We start from the raw sequence: 22,081 nt of genomic DNA, 5'->3' as shown, positions 1-22,081 counted from the left end.
TACCACCTACTGCAGTTTTCACAGTGACTACATAAGTACTTCATACATCAAATATTACAAAATATCCCTTTAAATTACTCATTGATAAAATTCAACAGAGAAATAAAATATGAGCACCATTTTTTGGCATCTCCGCGTCCTTCTTTGGTGAGCAGGAGTAGGAAAAGTTGTGGGAGGGACAGAGAGGAGTGGGAAGGAGGAGTATAGTGTTTTAGTACTGGACGTGAAAAGCACAGGATGAGGACAAGGAGGAGAAGAAGAGCAGTGCCGCATCTCAAAGGTTCCTCCTCCAGCGAGCGGTAAGGCCGAGGTGAGTTAATTCAGTTGGAGAGGGTCCATGTTGAACAGTAGCTCAAGGAAACTCCTTGGCGACACATCGTGAGCACCAGCGATCAGTGTGAGAGTCATAAGCAGTCTCAGATAAAAAGAAAACCATATATATATATATTTTATATTTACACTTGTACAAAAAGAAAGAAAAAAATCCCTGAAGTTTTACTTGCGCTTGAAAGTTTTATTTTGAGGTTTGAGACGTGTCAGTGGCTCCAGCCCATGAGGTGGCTGACACGGGCTTTCTCCGTCATGCGACGTACCCGTCCTGAGCGGGACATACCCAGGTTGAGGGGGTCCTCCTTCGACCCCTGGCCGTCGTCCTCTGAGTCGTCCCTGTACAGAACTGTCCTGCGGCCCTGGTTGCGTGTGTTCACCCGCCGAGACTTGCACTGGCTGCCTCTTGGAGCGTTAGCTGCTGCTGCTGCTGCCACTGCTGCAGCTCTCTGCACCTCAGAGTCCTCCTCATCTTCATCCTCATCCTCATCCTCTTCCTCTTCCTCGGGTTCCTCCTCCTCCTCCTCTTCTTCTTCTTCTTCCTCCTCATCATCTCCCTCATCCTCTTCTTGTCTTACATCCACCTGTTGTTGTTGCTGCACCTCCTCCTCCTCCTCCTCCTCCTCTTCCTCTTCTTCTTCATCCTCATCCTCATCTTCCTCCTCCTCCTGTACTGGCAGCTGCACACGTGCTCTTTTAGGTCTCCGTGCCATGTCCTTGCCTCCTTTGTGTCTCCGTTTCCCTGAGGCCGCCACCTTACCCTTTGCTGAGAGGCGGACTGACAGGCAGGGGGCTTTGCTGTAGTCATGGTCTCCTCCTTCCACGTACTTCTCCACCTCAGAGTCGGAGCTGTTCTCGCTATCCGACGATGACGAGGAAGAGGAGGACGATGAGGTGGAGGAGGACTCAGACGAGGAGCTGTTGGATCCGGACCCCTCTTCATTGTCCTCGTCAGACTGCTGCGCTTCTCGTCTGTGTTGCTGCCTGGAGCCATTACTTAGATGCAAATTACGCTGGTGCCCTGAACGCAACAACAGAAGATGATGGTTTAATTTCTGCACAGTCATTTTAAAGTCACATTACAATGAAATGTGTTTATTAGGGATGTAACAATACCAAAAATTCAAGGTACGATAGTACCAAAATCAAAAGTTCACAAGACAATATTTATAGCAATATTAAAAAACACAAAAAATTAAAAATTAAAAAACATGTATTTTATAAATCTGATTTGTACAGCATTTTCTAAAAAACAAAAAACAACTTTTCCACTGCCTCTGCTTTCCTTCTTTAATGAAATAAAAGTAACCAGCCATGACCTCAACATGTGCAAAAAATTGGCAGGAATTGTCTCTGATAATGTAAGTTTGAATGATATATGTTGAATTTCAAAACAAAAACAATGCAGCAGTCTGTGGCAGTCCTTTCATAAGATAAAAATCTGAAATTTACCTTCAAAATTTTGCTACATCCCTATTGTTGATACATTTTGGTCAGAATGTTTTTGTTTGTGATACCTGATTTCTTCACTGGAGTTGCTTGGCTGCGAGTGACACGATGTCGTCCTTCATTTCTGCTCTCGTTACTCGTCCCTGAACTTGGGGAGGAAGGCTGGTCGTCCTCTTCCTCTGCTACACTGCTGCTTTGCTGACCTGAAGGAACAACACATGGCTGATTACTAATCAGGGCTGTAATCACATTACTTTTCACTGTTCATCAGTGGAATAATGCATTACATTTTATCACTGAAAAATGTTTTACTACCTCACACATACTGCATAATTACGGTTTGTGATAACATGCTGAAAGCTTTTGGGAAAAAAAAGTAGGGTGGTCTAGCGAAAAAAGTTGGGTAACAGTTTTAAGCACTAATAGAGAGCCATAATGCTCTATATCAATAATCAAAACATTATAAATCACTTTATAATAACTTAGCTAAAGGTCAAATATCATAATACTTGATAATTCCTCAAACTCTGACATTTATCCACTTTATTTAGAGCAAACAATGACCTTTTATAGCGACTTACAACCAGCTTGTAATGTATTATTTCTGCCTACACCTCAAGAATTCCACTGCTTTAGTTAAAGTATCCAGTGACCATTTAGAATAACTTATAATCACATTATAATGCATTATAGGAGTGATTATAATAATTATATAATGAGAATTATAACACTATGAACCTTGCCCTCACAAATGTGTCAGTGAATCACCAGCAATGATGAGGTATTACTTTTATACTTAACCTTTCAAGTCATCATAAAATGCTCTGTTATGATTATTGCTATAATGCATTATGAATAATGAGTGCTTGTAACTATAATTATACACTGCTATAAGCACAGTCTAATGCATTCTATGTACGTCTCTAATGCATTATAGACATGGGCATGATGGAAAGTGTTACCAAGCTGCGTCAACATTTGCCGAGCTAGAAAGACTTTTACAAAAGTAATGACAACATTTTTCTCACTGGGTGGGGTGAGAAAATTAATGCAATGGCACAAGAGATGATTTTTTTTTTTTACTTCACCAACACTGACACCAACAATAATTTTCAGCAGGAACTTGCACAACACAGAGACATAAAAACACATTGAGCTGCGACAGTGCAGTCATACCCTGATATGGTCTCTGAGAATGATTCCTGGTTGAGGTCTGGGATTTTTTTGGCTTTGACACCTTCCCTGACTTGTGCTTCCCTTTGGGACTAGATGTGTGGAAACAGAAAACACACAACATGTCAGAATAATCAACTACATTTACATTAACAGCTGGGTGACTGCAACTTTTTTCAGTTTAAACTTTAAGTGAAACTTGCAGGTTAGATTTTATGAAATATATACTTATCCTTGCCTGAACATGAACATTTTATAGGTTAATGCAGGATTTTTCATGTTTAGCAAGACGCAAGGGTACGGTATTTCTAAACCTGAATGTAAAACAGGAATCTAGTTTAATGCAGCACATGCGAGATATTTTCAGGAGCTGCAGACATCACCTGTACACTAGAATGAAAAGGATCATTTGATGATGTGGAGTGTCGAGTGTTAAGTTTGGGAATGAGGCTCAGTACCTGGGGGATGGACTAACAGGCGGGGAGCTGCCTCCGTTGTGCAATCTGTTCCTGTAGCTGAGTCTCTGACGAGCTCGCCGCTCATTCTGAACAGCTGACTTGTGGTCAGAGATGATGGAGATGATGTTTTTTTCAAAGAAGGCTGACAGGCTGAGAGTCATGGTGTAGATCTGTGGCAAAAAGAACAAGAATGTTACGATGAAACTAAGAGACTGTTACTTAGACTTAACTCAGCTGTGAAGTTTTTTTAATCTCAGGGATGTTACTTCACCTGTGATTTCTTGTTAGGTGTGTATGCTTTGGAGTTGCTGAAAATGAGGCGCACATCTTTGGCAAACTCCATCGGGTTTTCATAATTCCCTGCAACCAATGTCTCTGACACTGTACCCAAGTCCATGGGCGTGTCGATGATGTCACGATAGTCCTGAACAAAACAAAGAGAGGATAGAAGTTCATGTATTTCGAAAGGTGAGGCGTTTTAATGGTATCTCAAGTGTTTCCAGTGTTCTTCCAGGATGTTCTACCGGATACTCGAAGAGATCCACAGGCTGCCTGAATGGTTCTGAATCCGGTGAGGCAATCATTCGACGAAGCAGCTCTCGGCACTGACCTCGCCAAGCTTTCACATCCAAAACTACACCACGCTTCTTAGAATTTGGGTTGGCCCCCTGGCAGAGAGGAAAAGAAATCAACTAATGAACTGGAGAACTGCAGATGATTTTAGGTCTGCGATGGTCTAAGGTGGTTTGTTGTGGTACACTGGACACTGGGCCTCTTACCCGATGTCCTGTAGATGTTCCTGGAGTGTCAGAGTCCACATCCAAGTCAGCCTGCAGATGAAAACATATAAACCCAAATTACTATTTACAACAGAGCCGAAACAATCAGTCATTAATTGACTAGTTATCAACTATTAATTAAACTTTCCATTACATCCATTACCATTATCCATTACTCTTTTTGAGTCAAATTCTCTGATTTTGGCTTCTCAGATATGAATATCATCTGGTTTCTTAACTGTTCTATGACTGTGTTTACATGCACACCAATTTTCTACTATTATTCAGGACAATAATCTGAATTTGATACAGGTCATGTAAACTGCATTTTCCATTTAGATATTCTGAACTAGGCCTTATTCTGAATATTACCTTCTTTTTTTTTAAACTATTTTGAAGCAAAGAGGCAAAAGTAGTATGCATGGCTACATGTAAACAGGAATATTAATTTTCATTAGCCATGTAAATGGATTATTAGGAATACTGTTGTTTTCTGAATAAGGTCAAATAACAGAATATTTTGTGCACATAGTCTATGACAGTAAGATCTTTGGTCTTTGATTTTAAGTTGCCACCATGGGCTTTGAGAAACACTGATTTTCTGACATTTTATGGGCAAAACGACTAATATATTCATCTGGAAAATGACCAACAGATTAATTGATAATGAAAGTAATTGTTAGCTACAGTCCTAATTTACAGCAAAAGTAATAATCAAAAGAAAAAGCAGTAGCAGCTGAATGCACAAGACCACATTTTCACATCAACTGTCTCACCTCAGCTTCTCCTCCACTGCTGATCTCGGACTTCAGTTTGTGATACAGATCCAAGATGTCTGTGCAGCTCTGGTCCCTGAAGGAGACAGAGGGTTGAGGAATCAGACATGTGTGTAGGAGTATTGATCATTGTTACTCCAGTGCTGAATGAGGTGGCTGTAACTCTGTGGAGTCTCACCCAATGTAGTGCAGGAGAACGTCAGTCACCACCTTGGCAGTTGCTACAATGGGGCTCTGGGGTTCGTTGAAAGTGCGGGCGTTGTGTTCGATGTAACGCACCTCCCACATTAGCGCAGAGATCCGCCTGCAGCAGAGCAAAAAACGTCAAGCTCAGATATGAACACTTCGGCATCAGAACTTTGAATTTAAAGAGTGTGACTGAAGTCATGTGTGCTGCCTCACCTGTAGAAGCGGTTCTCAAGTCGTTTGCGGATGGTGCTGAGGTCAGTGGGATAGGCCACCACAGTGCAGTACAGAGGGTAGTCTCGCAGATTAACTGGTGATGCAAACGCCTTGGCTACCTCTGTGGATCAACAGAGAGGAGATCAAACATGTCAGACATGAATAAGGTCAGACTATTTCCGTAACAACCCTGCGGTGGCTCACCCAGTGTAAGAAGCTGATCGATGCCGTGGATAACTCTCTCACAGTCTTCGTCTCGTGTGTGAGCCCCCCATTCTCCTTCCTGAGGACTGTAAAGAAGAGCCTTCAGCTCCTCCTCTGCCACATCCACGCCGTCACCAACCTGTTCTGGTAATGCAGCTGATGAAGCCACAAAAAATGAAGCCATATTTATTAAAATGCTCAGAACATACATAAAGAAATAACTACAATGAATAACAAATAATTATCAGAAACAATCCTGATAAAATACATCTATTCTTCTACAATAATCTAATGTTTTTTTTAAAGAAATCAATCTCTCACATGAGGATGTAATAAAAAATAATGGTTTTTCATTTTTCACCATTCTACTGCTAAAATGAAAATGGTAGAATAAATCTGTACTGACAGAGGAAAATGTCATCAATGTGATTAATTTAATTGACAGCCTGTTACATTTTAAAATATAAATGGACAGCAAGCAACAAGTGGTTTGGTGTCAGATCCTGAGGTCTTGTAACAAAGTCTTTTGTGATACAGAAGGTTCCCAACTGTTCAACAATATTTAAATGGCCAAAATTATGAGTCTGAAACCTCTTTATGGAAGGTAAAGAAGTTTATTTCAGCAATGTGCGTCCACAGTGTTTTCATCCTACCAGATGGTGTAAATGCTTAACTAGTTTTGAAACATTTTAATGTATTGCTTGAATTGTTTACTTGAAATGTTAACTCACTGTGTCACCACTATGTCTAACTACTTTACCCTGTGTTGATATAAAATGAGCCCATGGATGTGAATAAGAAAGAATTAAATAAATTCAAGTTTTCTTTAAAATAAATTAAATGATGAAATGTATCACAATTAAATGCCAATTATAGAGTAAAATCTTATGACAAATATTTAAACTATAAGAAATCTTTTTACATTTTTCTCATTTTGTCTGTACAAAATCTAACAAACATCACATATAAAAAATATATAGCATGTGTTTATAAGCAGTAATATTAATATTCTCATATTAAAATACAGACCTTCCTCAGGAATAGGCTCCATGTCCCAGGGACTCATTTTCTCCCGCTCACCATTATCCCACCTGATGAAACAAGGAAAAAAAAACATTAGTTATTAAACCACCCTGTGTGGTCTGTGTGAAAAATTGGAAAAGAAGAACATGATATTAACAATCTACTCCAACATAATACACTGCTGATGCATTATGTTGGAGTAGAGGTACTCCTCCAGCAGCCACAAACACTGCAGAGATGCCGACGTACTTCACTGCATAGCACTGAAACAGGCTGTCTGGATACTCCAGCTGCAGAGGCTCCTGGTCCTCCACAGAGCCCAACCACCAGGCATCATCAATGATGCTGCGGAACCTCATACCTGAGGGGGGCAATATTAAGACAGGATCAAACATGAGTGAAGGGCTGCCCACAACAATGATCACGAACACATCACTCCTAGAGACTGACCTGGCTGCCAGTTGCGCTCTTTAGCCTCGTTGTAAAACTGCTGCAGCACCAGAAAATCAATGACATCAGGCATGTCATGGTACCTGTACAGAGTGGAAATGAAATAAGTAGTTAAATCCATTTGCTTAAATGCACATTCATCATCTTGCAAGCTACATATAATGTATAGAAATGCTCACTTTAAGGAGAAAGAGTCATTGGTCATCTTCCCTGAGACTGGATCCAAGAAAGCCAGTTTGAGGCAGCAGAGGGTGGGAGGTCCCACTTCATACTTAATTCCAACCACCTTCACAGATTCTTGGTCCTGAAGGAGCAGAAGAAAATCCATAAAAGGTAAGACTCAGGATGAATGAACAAGATGAACTGCTCTGAAAGAAAAATCAAAACAAGTTAAAGGCACGATTAGGAATTGGTGCTGATGTGACATGCGCAATACCGAACATGATTGACCAGCATCAAGTTGACAGATGAGGTAAGTAAATTTAGGCTTGTGTTGTGGTGGGTGCCAGCTGTTTGCTAGTTTTACTAGACTCCATATATTAACCACTCATTTGGCTAGTGTTGTTGACTGTTGGCACTGTAGGGGAGGTATAGAGAAGCAAGGCACTCTGGAACACACAGATCCCTTGGATATATCCCAGGTCGTTTTCACAGAAATCAGTCCACAGGCTTAACATGTTCAATAGAATTTGTTGTTGTGGTGATTAGTGTTGAATTCAGATTCAAGATTCTCTCTGTTCTCACATTTTTTTCCCCACAGAAACACCAATGGCTTGCATTTTTCCCTTTTCATACTGTTCTGCAACAACTGTTCAAGACACCAAAGACAACAGCTGTGTGGGAGATGCTACAAGCAGCAGCAGACCTAACACCAACTATCACTCTGACCTGATGATAGCACAAGATAAAAAGTCAGGGGATCACTAAAGTTACTACAATTCATCCTGAAGATGCTTGTACCAGATTTCATAACAATCAATCCAATAGCTGGAGAGACATGTTACTCACATGTCACATGCTAACCTTATAGTCCCACAAGAAGAAAAGATTTTTGGCAAATTTCATGGTAACCCATCCTGAAGCCGTTGAGATATTTCAGTCTGGATCAATGAGGTGAACAGACAGCCTGACAGATTGATATTGCCATCCCTAGATTAGTTAGGCTGGTAAGAGGCATTGTCCAAATTACAGTACATACTATATGTTGTGTGGAGGCACCTGTTCAACCTACTGAAGCTCACAAAGCTGTGTACAGTACTGTATAGCAATATTTACTAGTCTTTAACAATACAGATGCAAACTGTGTGGTTCAGCTGTGAACAGCAGTGCAGGTAGGACTGTGAAGACTGTGGCAGAAAGAATTTGCAGAGGGTTTAGAGCTAGACGTTGGCATGACCATTGGATTACCAGTTTCAGAAGGTTAAAAAACTGTCTGCTCCTGTTTTCAGACTCTCTGAACAGCTCATCTAGAGACCAGAACAAAACAATATTGGCTTGTAAACAACACTGCTCCTTACCCTGAGGTCGAGTCTGTTCCAGGGCTGTTTCTGAGGGTTGATGCTGTAGGCCTTGGCCCTGCGGACGGCCCGAACGTAGGCTTGATGGCCCTGTTTGAAGTAAATGAGCTGGAGGACGACAGGAGAACCATGATCATAAAAATGCATGCAATGTAAAGCATTTTTCTGTTTGATATTAGAGTGACACTGTTTACCTCATCTCCCATTTGTGGAACAAAAGGAGAACGGCGTGGGATGGTCTCCATTATCCATGATGGCGGCATCCACTCCTCCGCATCAAGTCCAGCCAGAGAGGATGTGGGTTTCTAAGTGTATACAATTTGTTGGTTAGGCTACAGTGCGCACATCGCTACAAGACAGCATTTGAAACCTGGAGCACAACTAATGTTTGAGTAGAGTAGAGAAGCTGCAGGCCACGTCCGCTCACCTGTTTGGCCTCCTTGGGCTTCTTCCCCCTCTCATTATCCTTCTTCTTGGTCTCCTTTGCCTTGTCATCACCTTCTTCCTCCTCGGAGCTGCTGTAGCCTTTGGGCTGTACAGGCCTCCTGGTTGAGCGCTTCGGTGGCTGAAGGTTGATACCAGCATCGGCCGTCCAATCTGAATATTCACTGGAAGAGTCACTGGAAATGAAAGGGGGTGCTGTTACTTGGGAGCTTATAATAGATAGATGCTTTATTGATCCAAAATTGGTAAATTCTTGTGTTGCTGCAGCAGGTGAACCAGACATTTCAAGGGAACAAGAAAATATATGTAAGCAAAAGATGACAGAAACATAAATCAATAGAAAAATAACACAAGTGACAAAATAAATTAAAGAATATCTCAAAACAGACAAGTAAAAGCCTTACTCAGTAACTGATCGACTGAATGTTTGTGTGCTCTTTCTTCAAGGGTCATGATGATGAGGTGTTTGTGATAGAGGCTCACCCATTTGACTCCCGCATCATGCTATCTGCTGGCCATGATGGCAACATTTACATGTGGGATCTGACCAAAGGAGCCAAGATCCGCAACTTCTTCAACATGGTAACTGTTTAACAGCAGGAATCATTGAACTTTACTCTGTTGATAATAGGATATGTATCAATAGAATATCTACATAATAGTAACCATAACCATAACCATATAAATAATATACTAGAATACACTATAAATACACACATACATATACATATACATATATACATATGTGTGTGTGTGTGTGTGTGTGTGTAAACAAAGGATAACATACTGAATAAATTATATGAGTTAGAACTACATCTTAAAAACACTGTTCAGTCAAAGATATTCACCTGGAGCTGCTTTCACTCTGCCACTGAGTTTCACCATCAGAGGAGGCCTCACTTTGCTCCGCCTGCTCCGCCGCCTGTCAACAAAAAGATGGAAAGCAACTTTACTATTAGAAATGGTCATCTGTGTTCATATCTGGCTTCATTACATTATTTCTATTTTCTAGTAGAATATAACCACAGCTAGTAAAAATGGCAGTTTTAGTAACTTTATAAAATAATGCATCTTTTTAATAGTACAAAGCTCTCTAAAATATACAGTGAAAATATCATTCAGAAAACAGTTCCAGTCCTCAATTGTGATTGGCTGAGCCACATCCAGAAGCTGTTGTAAAATACTCACACACACACCCACTGTGACTGCATTAAATCCGTATTAATTTGTTTCAAAATGTGAGATTTTGTGAATTTTGATTTACTGGGGAGGGGCTACACATGGATGAGTGGCTGTAAGAGAGGTGGAGGAGGAAGATAAAAAAGAAATGAGAAATACTAAAAATAATGGAGGAGCACTAAAATAATTGAACAATACAATTACAGGCAATATCCAGAAAAATTATCATTATTAATAATCACCCCAATCTTCAGATGTGCTTTCCACTGTCTGTAGGTTGCTTGGCAACAGTTCTGTTTAACAATGTTGCTTGGGTGAAGAATGATTATTTGTTATCAATAAATTATTCATTTTTTTGTTGCTGTGCGTTTATTTTCTGAAATCTTGCCAGGCAATTGTAGAAACCGTTTTATGAAAACAATAAGCCACATAAGGCTGTGATTTACAGCAGCGTTTTCTTTTTTGTTTGTTTGTTTTTTAAGAAGCTTATTGCTGTAATTACACATATCTGAGTTGCTGTAACTTTCAATTCAGACTATGACAAACTTTATTCAGGACTTTAAAAATCATCCCAAATGCTACACATGTAGAATAGAAAGACAGAACAAACCTCTCCATCACTGTCTGAATCATTCTGGCTCTCAGAGTTGCGGCGGTTGCTGGGATTTCGACTCCTGGTCCCAGGGCGGCGGACCTGAGCTGAGCGGGTCTGATAGGCGTGGTGCTGCTGCTTTTTCTTAGAGGGCCGCAAGGAGCGCAGGCGTGACGTCAGAGGATCGCTCTACAAAGTTTGGAAGGACGGGGGACCAAGATGAGAACAAGAATCTGCAGTGATAATACTTCTGACTTGTGAAAACAACGAGCAAACCTTGGGTGTGTTGACTACTGGCTTCTTCCTCCTCTCAGCGTTGTACAGAGAACATTCCAGGTCGCCTTTAGCTTGTCTGCACTCCTCCAGTACTCTAGTAACAAGACATTCGCAGATGTCACTTCAGGCGTTGGGAAACAACATTGTTCTCAATTTTCTCGACCGAACAACTAAACCATTAATTGAGAAAATGACAGACGGATTAATCTATAGTGAAAAAATAATTAGTTGCAGTCCTACTGCTCACTTTAGTGTCTTTACATCCAGCTCACCTGAAATTCCCTTGCGGCACTTCATTGACCACCACTCTGCGGCTCCAGGCCAGCAGGTCCCTCTCGGTGGCCACTTGACTCCGCAGGGCATTATGCTGCATCTGCCACACCCCGTCCACCTGCCCACTTCTGCGAGGTCCGGCAGCTGGAGAGGAGGCCACAACCTCTGCTCCATCATCAGCTAAAAATAAGAGTAAATTTGTTTGTTATGATATTATGTTTCTTGGACATATATTATTTTTTGCAACATGTAGCTGATAAAAATCTCATATCCACACAATGTTTGTGCTCATTATTTTATAATGAATCTCAGAATTTTACAGGGATAATTTAAAAGGATAGTTCGGGTTATTTGAAGTGGAGTTGCATGAGATAGTAGTCAGTCTATTGCATACAGTAGATGCTTATTGGCATGCTCCTGGTTTGGAGAAGTCGAGATTATTACAAGCACAGAAGCTTAGCGATGATTTGCTGTGCACAAGATCAGTAACAAAAGGTATCTCACCACTTAAAAATGGTGCACCCAAATAAATCAACATCGGTTTCATTGTGCACTATATTTTGAATCTTTTCACAGCTTTACTTTGTCATCAGGCAGACTTTTCTGACCAGAAACCGCCATAATACAAGCCAATATTGCTTTCTCCAAGGCAACCAGAGGGAAAACATTTTACCTCACAGGACACAGGCATAGCTGGACTACTGCTGCCTTGATCGTTTAGTTTGTTTGTCTTACTGTGTGAATCTCAACTAACCTGCTTAGTTTGGAGAGAGTAATAATTACATTACATAATGGCATTCTCCTGTTAGAGAAATACTCTCTCTATATGTACATATAAATAATATAAACTGATAATGGTGATATTATGGACCTATTTTAGGTGGCTAATATGCAAATATTTTGCCGCTGACCCTGTGCACAGCAGTTTATTACTTAGCTTCCATGTGAAGTGCCCTTCTGTGCTTCTCCAAACTGGGGTCAAGATGACCGCCATTTACTGGAGCTAATAAACTGACTGTAGGTAAGTACTCCATATAATCCCACTTCAAATAATCCAAACTATCTCTTTAAGGCACAGTGAACACACTATACAAACCAAAAAACATACTGTCATACTAAAAATCACACAGAAAAATCACTGTAAAATTATCTGCTGACATGAAGTAAAGGAAAACATACCCTCTGCCTGTTCAGCCTGCTGTTCTGCGTTCTGACGCTCATCCTGCTCATTCTGCAACTGTCTGATGAGATTGTCCAATAAGCTTTCTCTGTTGTCTGCTGTTTGTTGGCCAAGTACCTGCTCAACCAACTCTCCATCACCTGAGCAACAATAAAGGAGATTATGGGTTAAACTCTGTTACTTATGTTTCATTAAATTTCAAACTGTGCAAGCTTTTCCAAGGGTATGAGGGAAGGTATTTTACTGTTAGCCATGTATCCGAGCTGAGGTACAAGCTGCTCCTCATTGCAGTTCTCTCTTCCTGGCACCAGGCGCTGGTAGTGAGGAGGGTGAGGATTCCCATCGACATCCACCAGGAAGGGCGGAGGCATGAGGTGTGGGGCTTGCTGCGTCTGCTCGTCCAGCACGTAGTTATTAGAGTCACGGATAAGAGGTCGGTAGTCCGTGTGGAAGAACATCTGGTCAGGAATCTGCAGGGAATAAAGAGTACGTTTGTGTTGATAATAAGGTAAAAAGAGGTCAAATTTACTACTTGCTTGCCCCCTTGCACAGGGCAGACCAGGACACAAAAGTAATTTACAACAGGGAGCTTCATTATGATTATTAACAGCCTTCTCTTCACTATTTCAGAAGGATCCTTGCCTACACTTTGATTAAAATAGAGTGTGTAACCACAAATCAACCGTGCTGTCTAACTGGATTAATTTTAAATGTTGTTTCTTTAACCTCCTCAGGGCTTAGAACATTGATTGAAGCATATGGTGGCCATTTCCATGAGGCGCCATTATGCCTTAAGTTTTTGCAGCCATTTTTGGGTTGACAGATTTTGTGCATAATGTAACCACTTTTTGACTACTCGAGAGTTGATTTAAACAAACAAACAAACAAAAAATCCCCTCAAAATACCACATCAAGACACCAAGACCTTGAAGAACACAACTAAAAGTCAAAACCTTTGACATTTTGGATATTTCTGCAAGAATTGTGTTTTTCAGCAACTGGATGGTGAACACTTCTGTTGTTGGGATTGCTCAGAGACCTGCGTATTGTCAAAAAAATATGAGGACTAACATCATCACACTTGAAAGGAACCAGGCTGAGTGAAACCACACGAATCTTGGCCAAATTTATGATATTCTAACACAGTTTAAGGTATGCTGTATGCAGAAATATTGAAACAACAGGAAAAAATAACACATTTATATCCTGCAACTGTGTTGTTTTTGCCCCAAAACTTCACAGAATTTGTCCAAAGTGGGCATGTCTATAAAGGGGAGACTCTCGGGAACCAATTTTCATTCCGATATCAAAGAGGCAAAAGACTCTTCTGAAAATTACCATGCCGGTTTTTCCATTTGCCAAAATGCATCCTAACTTTAGAGCGTTATTAAGCCAACTTCCTGACAAGTTAGCATGACATGGCTAATGTCAATGAAATCCTTCAGTCTTGTAGCTTTGTAAGATACTCTTTAAAATGTTGACCAGGAACATGGACATCTCTGTGGAGTTAAAGAGGTTAAAAAAAAGGAATGGACAGTGAATATTATGGGTAGATATGTTTTAACCAACAGTTCTGTGCTGTTACCTTCTCATACGGTCTGCTGCAGCCGAAGCCAAAGATGAGCAAATGGCCATGTGAGTCAGTGCAGGCAAAATGTTGCCCATCAGCTGAGAACTTGCAGTCAAAAATAGCACCGTGGCCTTGCCCTTCAATCTGAAAACAAATATTTGAACATGAAGGCAATGATAGTGTAAAAAAAACAAAAAAAACATAACAGTACTGTTGATGTCAATGATTCCTGTTGTTAAACAGTTACCATGTTGAAGAAGTTGCGGATCTTGGCTCCTTTGGTCAGATCCCACATGTAAATGTTGCCATCATGGCCAGCAGATAGCATGATGCGGGAGTCAAATGGGTGAGCCTCTATCACAAACACCTCATCATCATGACCCTTGAAGAAAGAGCACACAAACATTCAGTCGATCAGTGCGTCTGTTTTATAGCTGTTTTATTCACTTTTTAATCTAAAGCTGCTGCACAGCCTCGGCCACTCACAGATAAAACATGCAGCAGCTGTCCAGTGGTTGCACTCCACACTTTGAGCAGGTAGTTTGACACTGCTGTAATGACGGTGCTATCTGCACGGTCCCAGGCCACCATGGTCACCACCAGCTTGGTTTTATCATCACCATTGGCAACAGCACTCCTGCAGGAGAAAAGCCATCAGACATGAAACACTGAAGCAGTTCACTGAGACAGAACTGGCATTGTGTGATGCTGTTTCCTCTCTTACCCAGGCAGCCTGGCAGCCATGTCTAAAGTGACGCTCTTCCACTCTTGTTGCTGGTAATGCCAGATCCTGGCTGTGCCGTCACGACTGCCACTCACAAACCTCAGGCTGGACACATACACACATTTAACTGTAAGAGGCTCGAAAACGACACATAAAATAGTGTGAAGTCTTTGTAAATCTCAGCAAACATACTCACCTGTCACTGTTATTGCTAAACTGGACGACGACAACTTTATCCTAAAAACAGAAAAAGAAGACATGTATTTAAGTTACAAAGACCTTGTTTAAATTACTTTTTAAGAGCAAAACAATAATAACGGAGCCACTGCATTTTGTTTCTTACCGTGTGAGCATCCATCTCAGAGACCTTCATTGGAGTTTCAGAACCAAGGTAGTAGACCCTGATCATATGATCAGTGCCACCTGTAGCCATGAACATCCCACCTATTCACAGCAAAAAGAATGAAACGTAAGAATAACAACAAGAACGCATTCATCATAAAGCAATATCAGTACATCAGTATCCTCTCATGTTTTTGATATCTGCCTCGTGAATCTTAAAACAAAAAAAAAATTATCACTTCGCAACAGATAATTTGGTGTTTTTAAAAAGTTGCAGTGTTCCCAATACATTCATTCTGGGGGGTCACCATAACCGCTCCCTGTGCATTATATATACAGCCTAATTTATAAATATTTGTAGGCAGTTATTGAGTCACTCAGTCACTTGAGTTTCCTCGTGTTCATTTGTTGAGGTTAGGGGTGGGTGATCTGGTCAAATCACCCACCATTACCATCTATTTAAACTTAATCATGATGCACAATCAATATTCTTTTTTTTATTTTTCTGACTCCACTGATTTGTTCATGTAGCACAGATCCACAGTGATCCAGTGAGATTATGTGAGGTTTGGAAACAAGTAATGCCTACCTTTGAAAATACTTCTAAAAAAACTTCAGTCTGACACCCTTTCACATCTTAAGACAATTTGTCAGACTAAGATTTTGCAAAGAGTGATGATCTTATTTACAAGCTATAGGATCCTGATACAAAGCTAATGCATGAGAGAAACTTATTAGCACTTTTACAAGTTCATATATAAAGAGGGATTTGAAAAGTTTCATTGTAACTGGACTCGCTCCCGTGCAGTCAAGACTTGCTATAATATTAAAAATGTCTGATTTTATCAAAGCGTCAAAATGGGAAAAAGACTGGTTTGAGTTTTATGACCACCTTACACCAAACGATTGCAACGATGGGGCCACATCTTGACTCCATCAAGACTCTCATTAATTTACTCAGACACTATAATTTGTCTGCAACAGAGAGATTGCATCCAAAGTTGTTAGGTGTAAGGCCAGCATAAAAGGACATTAAATATTATGAATTTAATGACTCTCCTGAAACACAGACTGTAGAAGCATAAAATAATCTGCCCATTGCCCACTCCTTGCTGAGGTAAGCTAATGTTGATGCATAACACTAGTTTAAATAGTACGTCAACACTGGAGGGGGGAAAAAACAAGCAAAGAGTTATCTTGTTAGCTGTCTGGATTTGGTTTGCTCTGAGCAACTACACCTGATAAATGAAATGTTACCACGCAGGGAAATACACTCACCACTACTGAATGAGGACGTGGAGACCTGGACTCCTGGACGTGACCGCTCAACAAACTTGACTGGTTGATCACTGAGGAAAAAGAGAAGCTGTCATTATTTCCACGAAAACAGCAACTTTAGCAAAGCTAGAAATGCCTCTTTCAAACGCTTACTTGAACTTCATGGTGATCGAGTGCCACTTCCAGAAACACACCATGCCGTCTGCACCGGTGGAGCCCAGGTACCGCGTCGTCCCTCTGACGGCAGGGCAAAACTGTGGGTAATAAGTCGGTGCTGGTTAGTCACAGGAAGGGAGTGATCAACATTTACCACAATTCTGCAGCAGCAGTAGTAGTCATCAGCTTTGTAAAAGCTGCTGTGGTGAAGTAAAGGGCAGATAATCTGAGCAATAACATTAATGTCAGTGAAAGCCTACGTTATGGTGTATGATCTGCGTAGTTTTATACTTCATGGTTTATTATAGGTGTGATAAAAAAATAACAATGAAAAAAATTTCATAAACAAAGTACTTCTTCTAAACAAAGCTTTCTGTTTACATATTTGTTTAATCCTTCACAATACAACTCACCTGTATGGATGTGATGGAGGCACCATGGGCCTGCAGGACAGTGATGGGTGCACAGGTGCGTAGGCACCACACTCTGATGGCTTTGTCACAGCTCGCTGAGGCCAGGAGAGTGTTCTCATGGTTGACGGCCATGTCACAGATCTCTGCTGAGTGGCCGCGGAGTGTTGCCAGGAGCCGGCCGTCATCTGTGGCCCAGATTTTCACCAGGCAGTCATCAGAACCCTGAAACATATATTACATTGGCCATAAAAAAAATGAAGACAGTTTCAAAGGAAAATGCTGGGACTGGAAAAGCTTGCTTTCATTAACACGTTTAATGTTGTCTATTAATCAGTAAAAATGAACCTACTAGACAATGTTTGATCATTGCAAACATCAGTTAGTTTGCTAATTATGTTACTTGTCTAGCTATACACAAATTTGGAGTCTTCTGAAATGTATTTATGAAATAGATTCTGAACTATAGTAAAAAATTAATTTGTCACATAAGTGTGCTTCCCTGACAGAACTTCAGACACTGATCTACTTCCCGTACTTCAACCCTGCCAAAGGAAAGATATCCAATTAGCATTTTATCTTTTGTGTCACTTGAAGAGCTGCTTTACTGGGACTCAACAGATGGAAACTAGAGCTGAAACAATTAGTTGTTTAATCAACCAAAAGAAAACTAGTTGCTAAATATTCTGATAATCAGTTCACTGTTTCAGTATTTATGAAGCAAAAATTATGCTGGCTCCAGATTCCTAAATACAGGGATGTCACTTTGGGCTCTAGGAGACTGTTTTTATCATTTTTCACACAGTTTTTGACATTTTACTGATGAATCAATTAATCATAAAAATAATCTGCAGACTAATCGATGATGAAAATAAGTGTTAGTTACAGTCCTACTGGAAACAACACGAATGAGATACTACAAATAAAGCATTGTTGCAATAATCATCTGTTCCAGAAATCATCACTCACCGTAAATATCCGACGGCCGGTGCGGTCGAAAGCTACACAGTAGACTGAGGAGAGGTGGCCAAGGATACGCTTGTGTATCTTCATGTGTTGGTAAGAGGAAGACGGCAGGGCCTGGCTGAAGCGAGCTGTGCCTGTGGCCTGGCGAGCACCCATGATGGACACTTGATAAAAACACACACAAAAAGAATTAGTGGAAGTAACAAACTGCTAAAGCAGACTTAACGGAATTGATATAAGAACTTTGGGTCCTTTTAATTGGCATAAATCAAAATAAAAAGCTTTACCCACCAACACTGGGAGCATGTCCATTGCTGACTGGAGGTTCTGGTGGACGTCCTCGGTGGAGTGCAGCTACAGCTGAGCCACTGCATACTTTGTGGCTACAACCTAAAGTACACAAATAGTGAATTCAAAATGTTAGCGATAATAATGAATGATTATTGATTTGGACATGGATCTACTGTCAACAAACCATACAAACATAATAAATATATAAATGACAACAATATTCATCCATAAAACAAAAGCAAAGAGCTATGGTGGATGTGAGGGAAATGCTCACTTTTGGTGGTACGGAGCAAGGACTGTCGCCCCAGACCCAGAAGTGTCTGGACTCCAGGAACACTAGGTGGGATCTCCTTCTCGATGAGCGGACCTATGCGCTGGCAGACATGGAGCAGATAGTCTGCAGGAATGTGCTGGTTCAAATTCACCTGCAGGAGACACAGACAGCTGTATAACTATGCTGTTTACGTGGCATTTAAATGCAAACTATGTAATTTCTACCAGTAAGAGTCTCTCTCACATTAAAATTCTAACACAATATGTAGTTTGAGGATGAAACAAAGTAGTGCAGGGTTTGTCATCCTCATTGCTATACAACCATCATTGCCAATGAAAAGCTATCTGACATGCCTTGTGCAGAAATTATGTTCACAGATGAAGTAATGTACTAAAGTTTTATTCATTTTATTCATTCACTGATGTAACCTGTTTTCCTGGGCGCCATGAACTGGTGATCAAATAAATCGTACCATTACCTTAAATAAAATTACAGACTTCTCTGGGTTAATCAATTGTCAAATTAATCACCAACTATTTAGATAATCAATTAACTAGTTTGAGTTTTTTTTTTTTGGTTTCTTTACTCCTCTATGACAGATAACTGAATATCATTGCGTTGTGGGCAAAAAAAGACATTTTAAGACATCATTTTAGGACATCACTTTGGGTTTTGGGAAACTGATCAACATTGTTCACCAATCTATGGATTAACCGACAATGAAAATAATCATTAGTTGCAGCCCAATAAAATTCATGATATAATCTTTTTTTTTTTTTTTTTTTTTTTTTTTTTTTAAAACATTATAATGCAGAAATGTTACATATTATGCCTTTGAAATCATCAAAACATTATCATCTCAGTTACATTTTCAAAAGTTGCAAAAAACTATAAAGTTTAACAAAATTAAAGGACCTCTAGGTTTGTTAAATAGATTAAACAGCTGGTGCTTATTACAACAAACTCTACAATCATCTAACAGACCAATACTATATTTGTGAGCCTGATACCAATAGATTTTTTAGAGTTTTTAAAATCTAAAAATGACAAAATTATCAATTTTTTGTGACAATTACGTATACCAATTGGGCCATTTTATATGTGGAAAAACTTTCTACATAACCACAAACAGATCTTAGGCATTTGTGTACTCAAATTTCTTGTTATCAGTCAGTATGCAGACATATGCACACACACAGATAACAATATATCAGTAATAAGCTAATACTGTCCCATATGCTGGCCCCACCATGTAGCTCTATTTAAAAGTCATATTTATTTTCCCTTAAAGGGAAAAAACTGTCCATGACAGCCATATATAGTTTAAATATTTTCACATTTTCACTAAGTGTCTGGTTTCTTTGCATCTATATGTAGCCTCCTCTTATGTTAACCTTAACATTCTAGCTGGCATCTCAACTGGTTTCTATTCACTCTTTAATAATCTTTATTTCGTTTAAGATATCAGACTGCAATGCAACATTCTCAAAGGACTGATTTAAACTAGACACTATAATAAAAAAAAATACACCTCTGGAGACTTTCTGCAAGTAAAGTTAGTCATAATGTTAGTGAAAAACTTCATATTCACAAACTTAAATTTATTACTTATAATTTTCAGCTGTGTAGGATCACACAAACATTTAGCTATCAACGCCTTCAAAATGTAAACTATTGTTTTTGTTTCTCTCTTCCTGTTTATATTTACAATTAGCATGGTTTTGTATTGTAGCGAGATGAAAAACAAACGAGAGAAAAAGGGAGGGAGAGGGAAAGAAAGAGGAGGGGCAGATAAGCTCATGGCCAATCAAAACCCTGTCTTACAATTCTTCCTGTTCTCTCGAAAACAAAACAGAGATTTCATTGGCTCTAACAGAAGACTGGCAGTTCTCCGGATCGGGTTCAGCCTATCACCACACACTCCTGCCCCCATTCTCCTCCCATTAGCCCACACAATAGCAAAGCCTCTACAGATAGATATTCACCAATAGGCCTATACTGTTATAAATGTTTAAATGTGTTTCTGATAGATAAAGATTCATTATTACCGCGTCTAATCTGGATGGCTAATTACATTAAAAATATAGACATCCGCTGAGGCGCAACAGTCGATTAATAAAGAAGTTACACGCTTCATTTGATTAAAAAGTTAATTATGACAATTCACACTCACCCAGTCTTGGAAGGTCCGTTTGTATTTCTTCCCGTCCCAACTCCATCGTTCAGGGACCAACTAAAGTTAAAAAACAAGCTGTTAGAGATGACACAAAATTGCCCGTCTCGCCCCGGCTCGGGAACATGCTGCTCAGACTAACACCAGCAAAAATTACTGAAAAGTTACCCAACAAGCGGACAGAAAGGCAATATTACGGAAACCACACACGAGAATAAACACAGAATGGTCCAGCTGAACCTACCTCATACTCCTCCAGCTCCTCAATCAGAATCTAACAACAGACACACACAGTTAGCGTTAGCTGCTAGCACTTGCTACTTAGACGATTTATAACGGTTATGAGTTAATATCTTGGTTTTCGCAAGATGTTACCTGTGCTGATTTTTTACAAGGTCCTGACTGCAGAAATCTGGCAATGAGGTAATACAGTTCTGAAAATAATAGAGAGGTGTGTTAGCTTAACCGATCTTAGTACTGAGCCTAATGGTAGCTAGCTTTGGGTTGCCATCGGTTACTTATCGCTAGCTCGCTGCTAAGCTAACTATGTAAATGCAAAATATTTTGTGGCGAATCAAAGGGACTCCCAGCACTCACCAGCTTCGGTTTGTGAACACTGTTCTCTTGCCATCACTTGATAAGACAGGCGACATTAAGACAAACTGATGTTTTAGCTTGCTCGTTAGCCGCCGGCTAGCTAACAGTAGCTAGGTGTGCGTAGCTAAAACAGGCTAGTGAATGGCCTCCTCCTTTCTCAAGTTGTTCCCAGACCACCTGGTGCTTTGTGTTAGCGCCCTCCAGTGAAACAACGCAATACTGGACGGTTTGTTTTCTTTATCCGAAACGAATAGATATAATTAATATTTGAATATTCAAGCGTAAAATTTCAAGTGCAACAATTTTAGACATTAGGGTTCATTTCCAGTTAAATGGTCAGATATTTATATTTCACTGTAATTTCATATATCTATAAACGCCTTCATTATAGTCTGCATTTATTTTAAAATTACACTTTTATCAATCAGTTCTCACACAAAACTGTTTTCTTTCAACAATTTTATAGCATATAGTCAAAGTTTTTAGATTCAGTCACATTTATATTTATTTATTTAAAAAAGGCTTCATTGTATAATTATTTGTGTATTTTTATAACTGTTCATTTATTTCATAATTAGACTGCAATCATGATTTATTATTGCTATTATTTATTTGCACAGGCAATTTTATAAGCATATCACATTTAAGTCCCCTGCTAGACCTGTTATTGCTCTTTTTTTTAAGGCCTATTATATATTTTCAGTTGGATGTTATATAAAATAATCTCTGCATTTAATTCTGTGTGCACTAGAAGTGAAACACCTCCTGATGTGTGAGTATAGGTTTTCTGTGTTGACC

General features: G+C 39.8%; 1 protein-coding gene across 1 annotated transcript; it reads right to left on the bottom strand.

Annotated features, from left to right (window-relative positions):
• On the bottom strand, positions 1-21,739 carry brwd3 (bromodomain and WD repeat domain containing 3). Its single transcript, XM_084730931.1, has 40 exons — positions 21,284-21,739; positions 21,062-21,120; positions 20,931-20,960; positions 20,687-20,746; positions 18,514-18,664; positions 18,240-18,338; positions 17,952-18,112; positions 16,986-17,207; positions 16,570-16,670; positions 16,417-16,487; positions 15,140-15,240; positions 14,993-15,033; positions 14,797-14,901; positions 14,559-14,709; positions 14,320-14,454; positions 14,088-14,216; positions 12,747-12,972; positions 12,502-12,642; positions 11,322-11,502; positions 11,050-11,143; positions 10,792-10,962; positions 9,851-9,924; positions 8,986-9,178; positions 8,753-8,863; positions 8,559-8,666; positions 7,221-7,345; positions 7,042-7,124; positions 6,841-6,952; positions 6,598-6,659; positions 5,569-5,724; positions 5,365-5,485; positions 5,141-5,266; positions 4,963-5,038; positions 4,187-4,237; positions 3,932-4,075; positions 3,679-3,831; positions 3,408-3,577; positions 2,953-3,041; positions 1,845-1,979; positions 1-1,348 (listed from the first exon to the last, which is right to left on the bottom strand). Exons 1-40 carry the CDS (start codon positions 21,315-21,317, stop codon positions 537-539), a joined length of 5,364 nt encoding a protein of 1,787 aa, XP_084587057.1. The 5' UTR covers positions 21,318-21,739; the 3' UTR covers positions 1-536.
• Between the last annotated feature and the right edge of the window lie 342 nt (positions 21,740-22,081).

The sequence above is a fragment of the Lutjanus erythropterus genome, chromosome 11, assembly GCF_056507025.1.
Source record: "Lutjanus erythropterus isolate fLutEry1 chromosome 11, fLutEry1.hap2, whole genome shotgun sequence".
In the NCBI taxonomy this organism is placed as follows: domain Eukaryota; kingdom Metazoa; phylum Chordata; class Actinopteri; order Lutjaniformes; family Lutjanidae; genus Lutjanus; species Lutjanus erythropterus.
The sequence above is the reverse complement of the archived record's forward strand: the minus strand, read 5'-3'. Positions and strand labels throughout refer to the sequence as shown.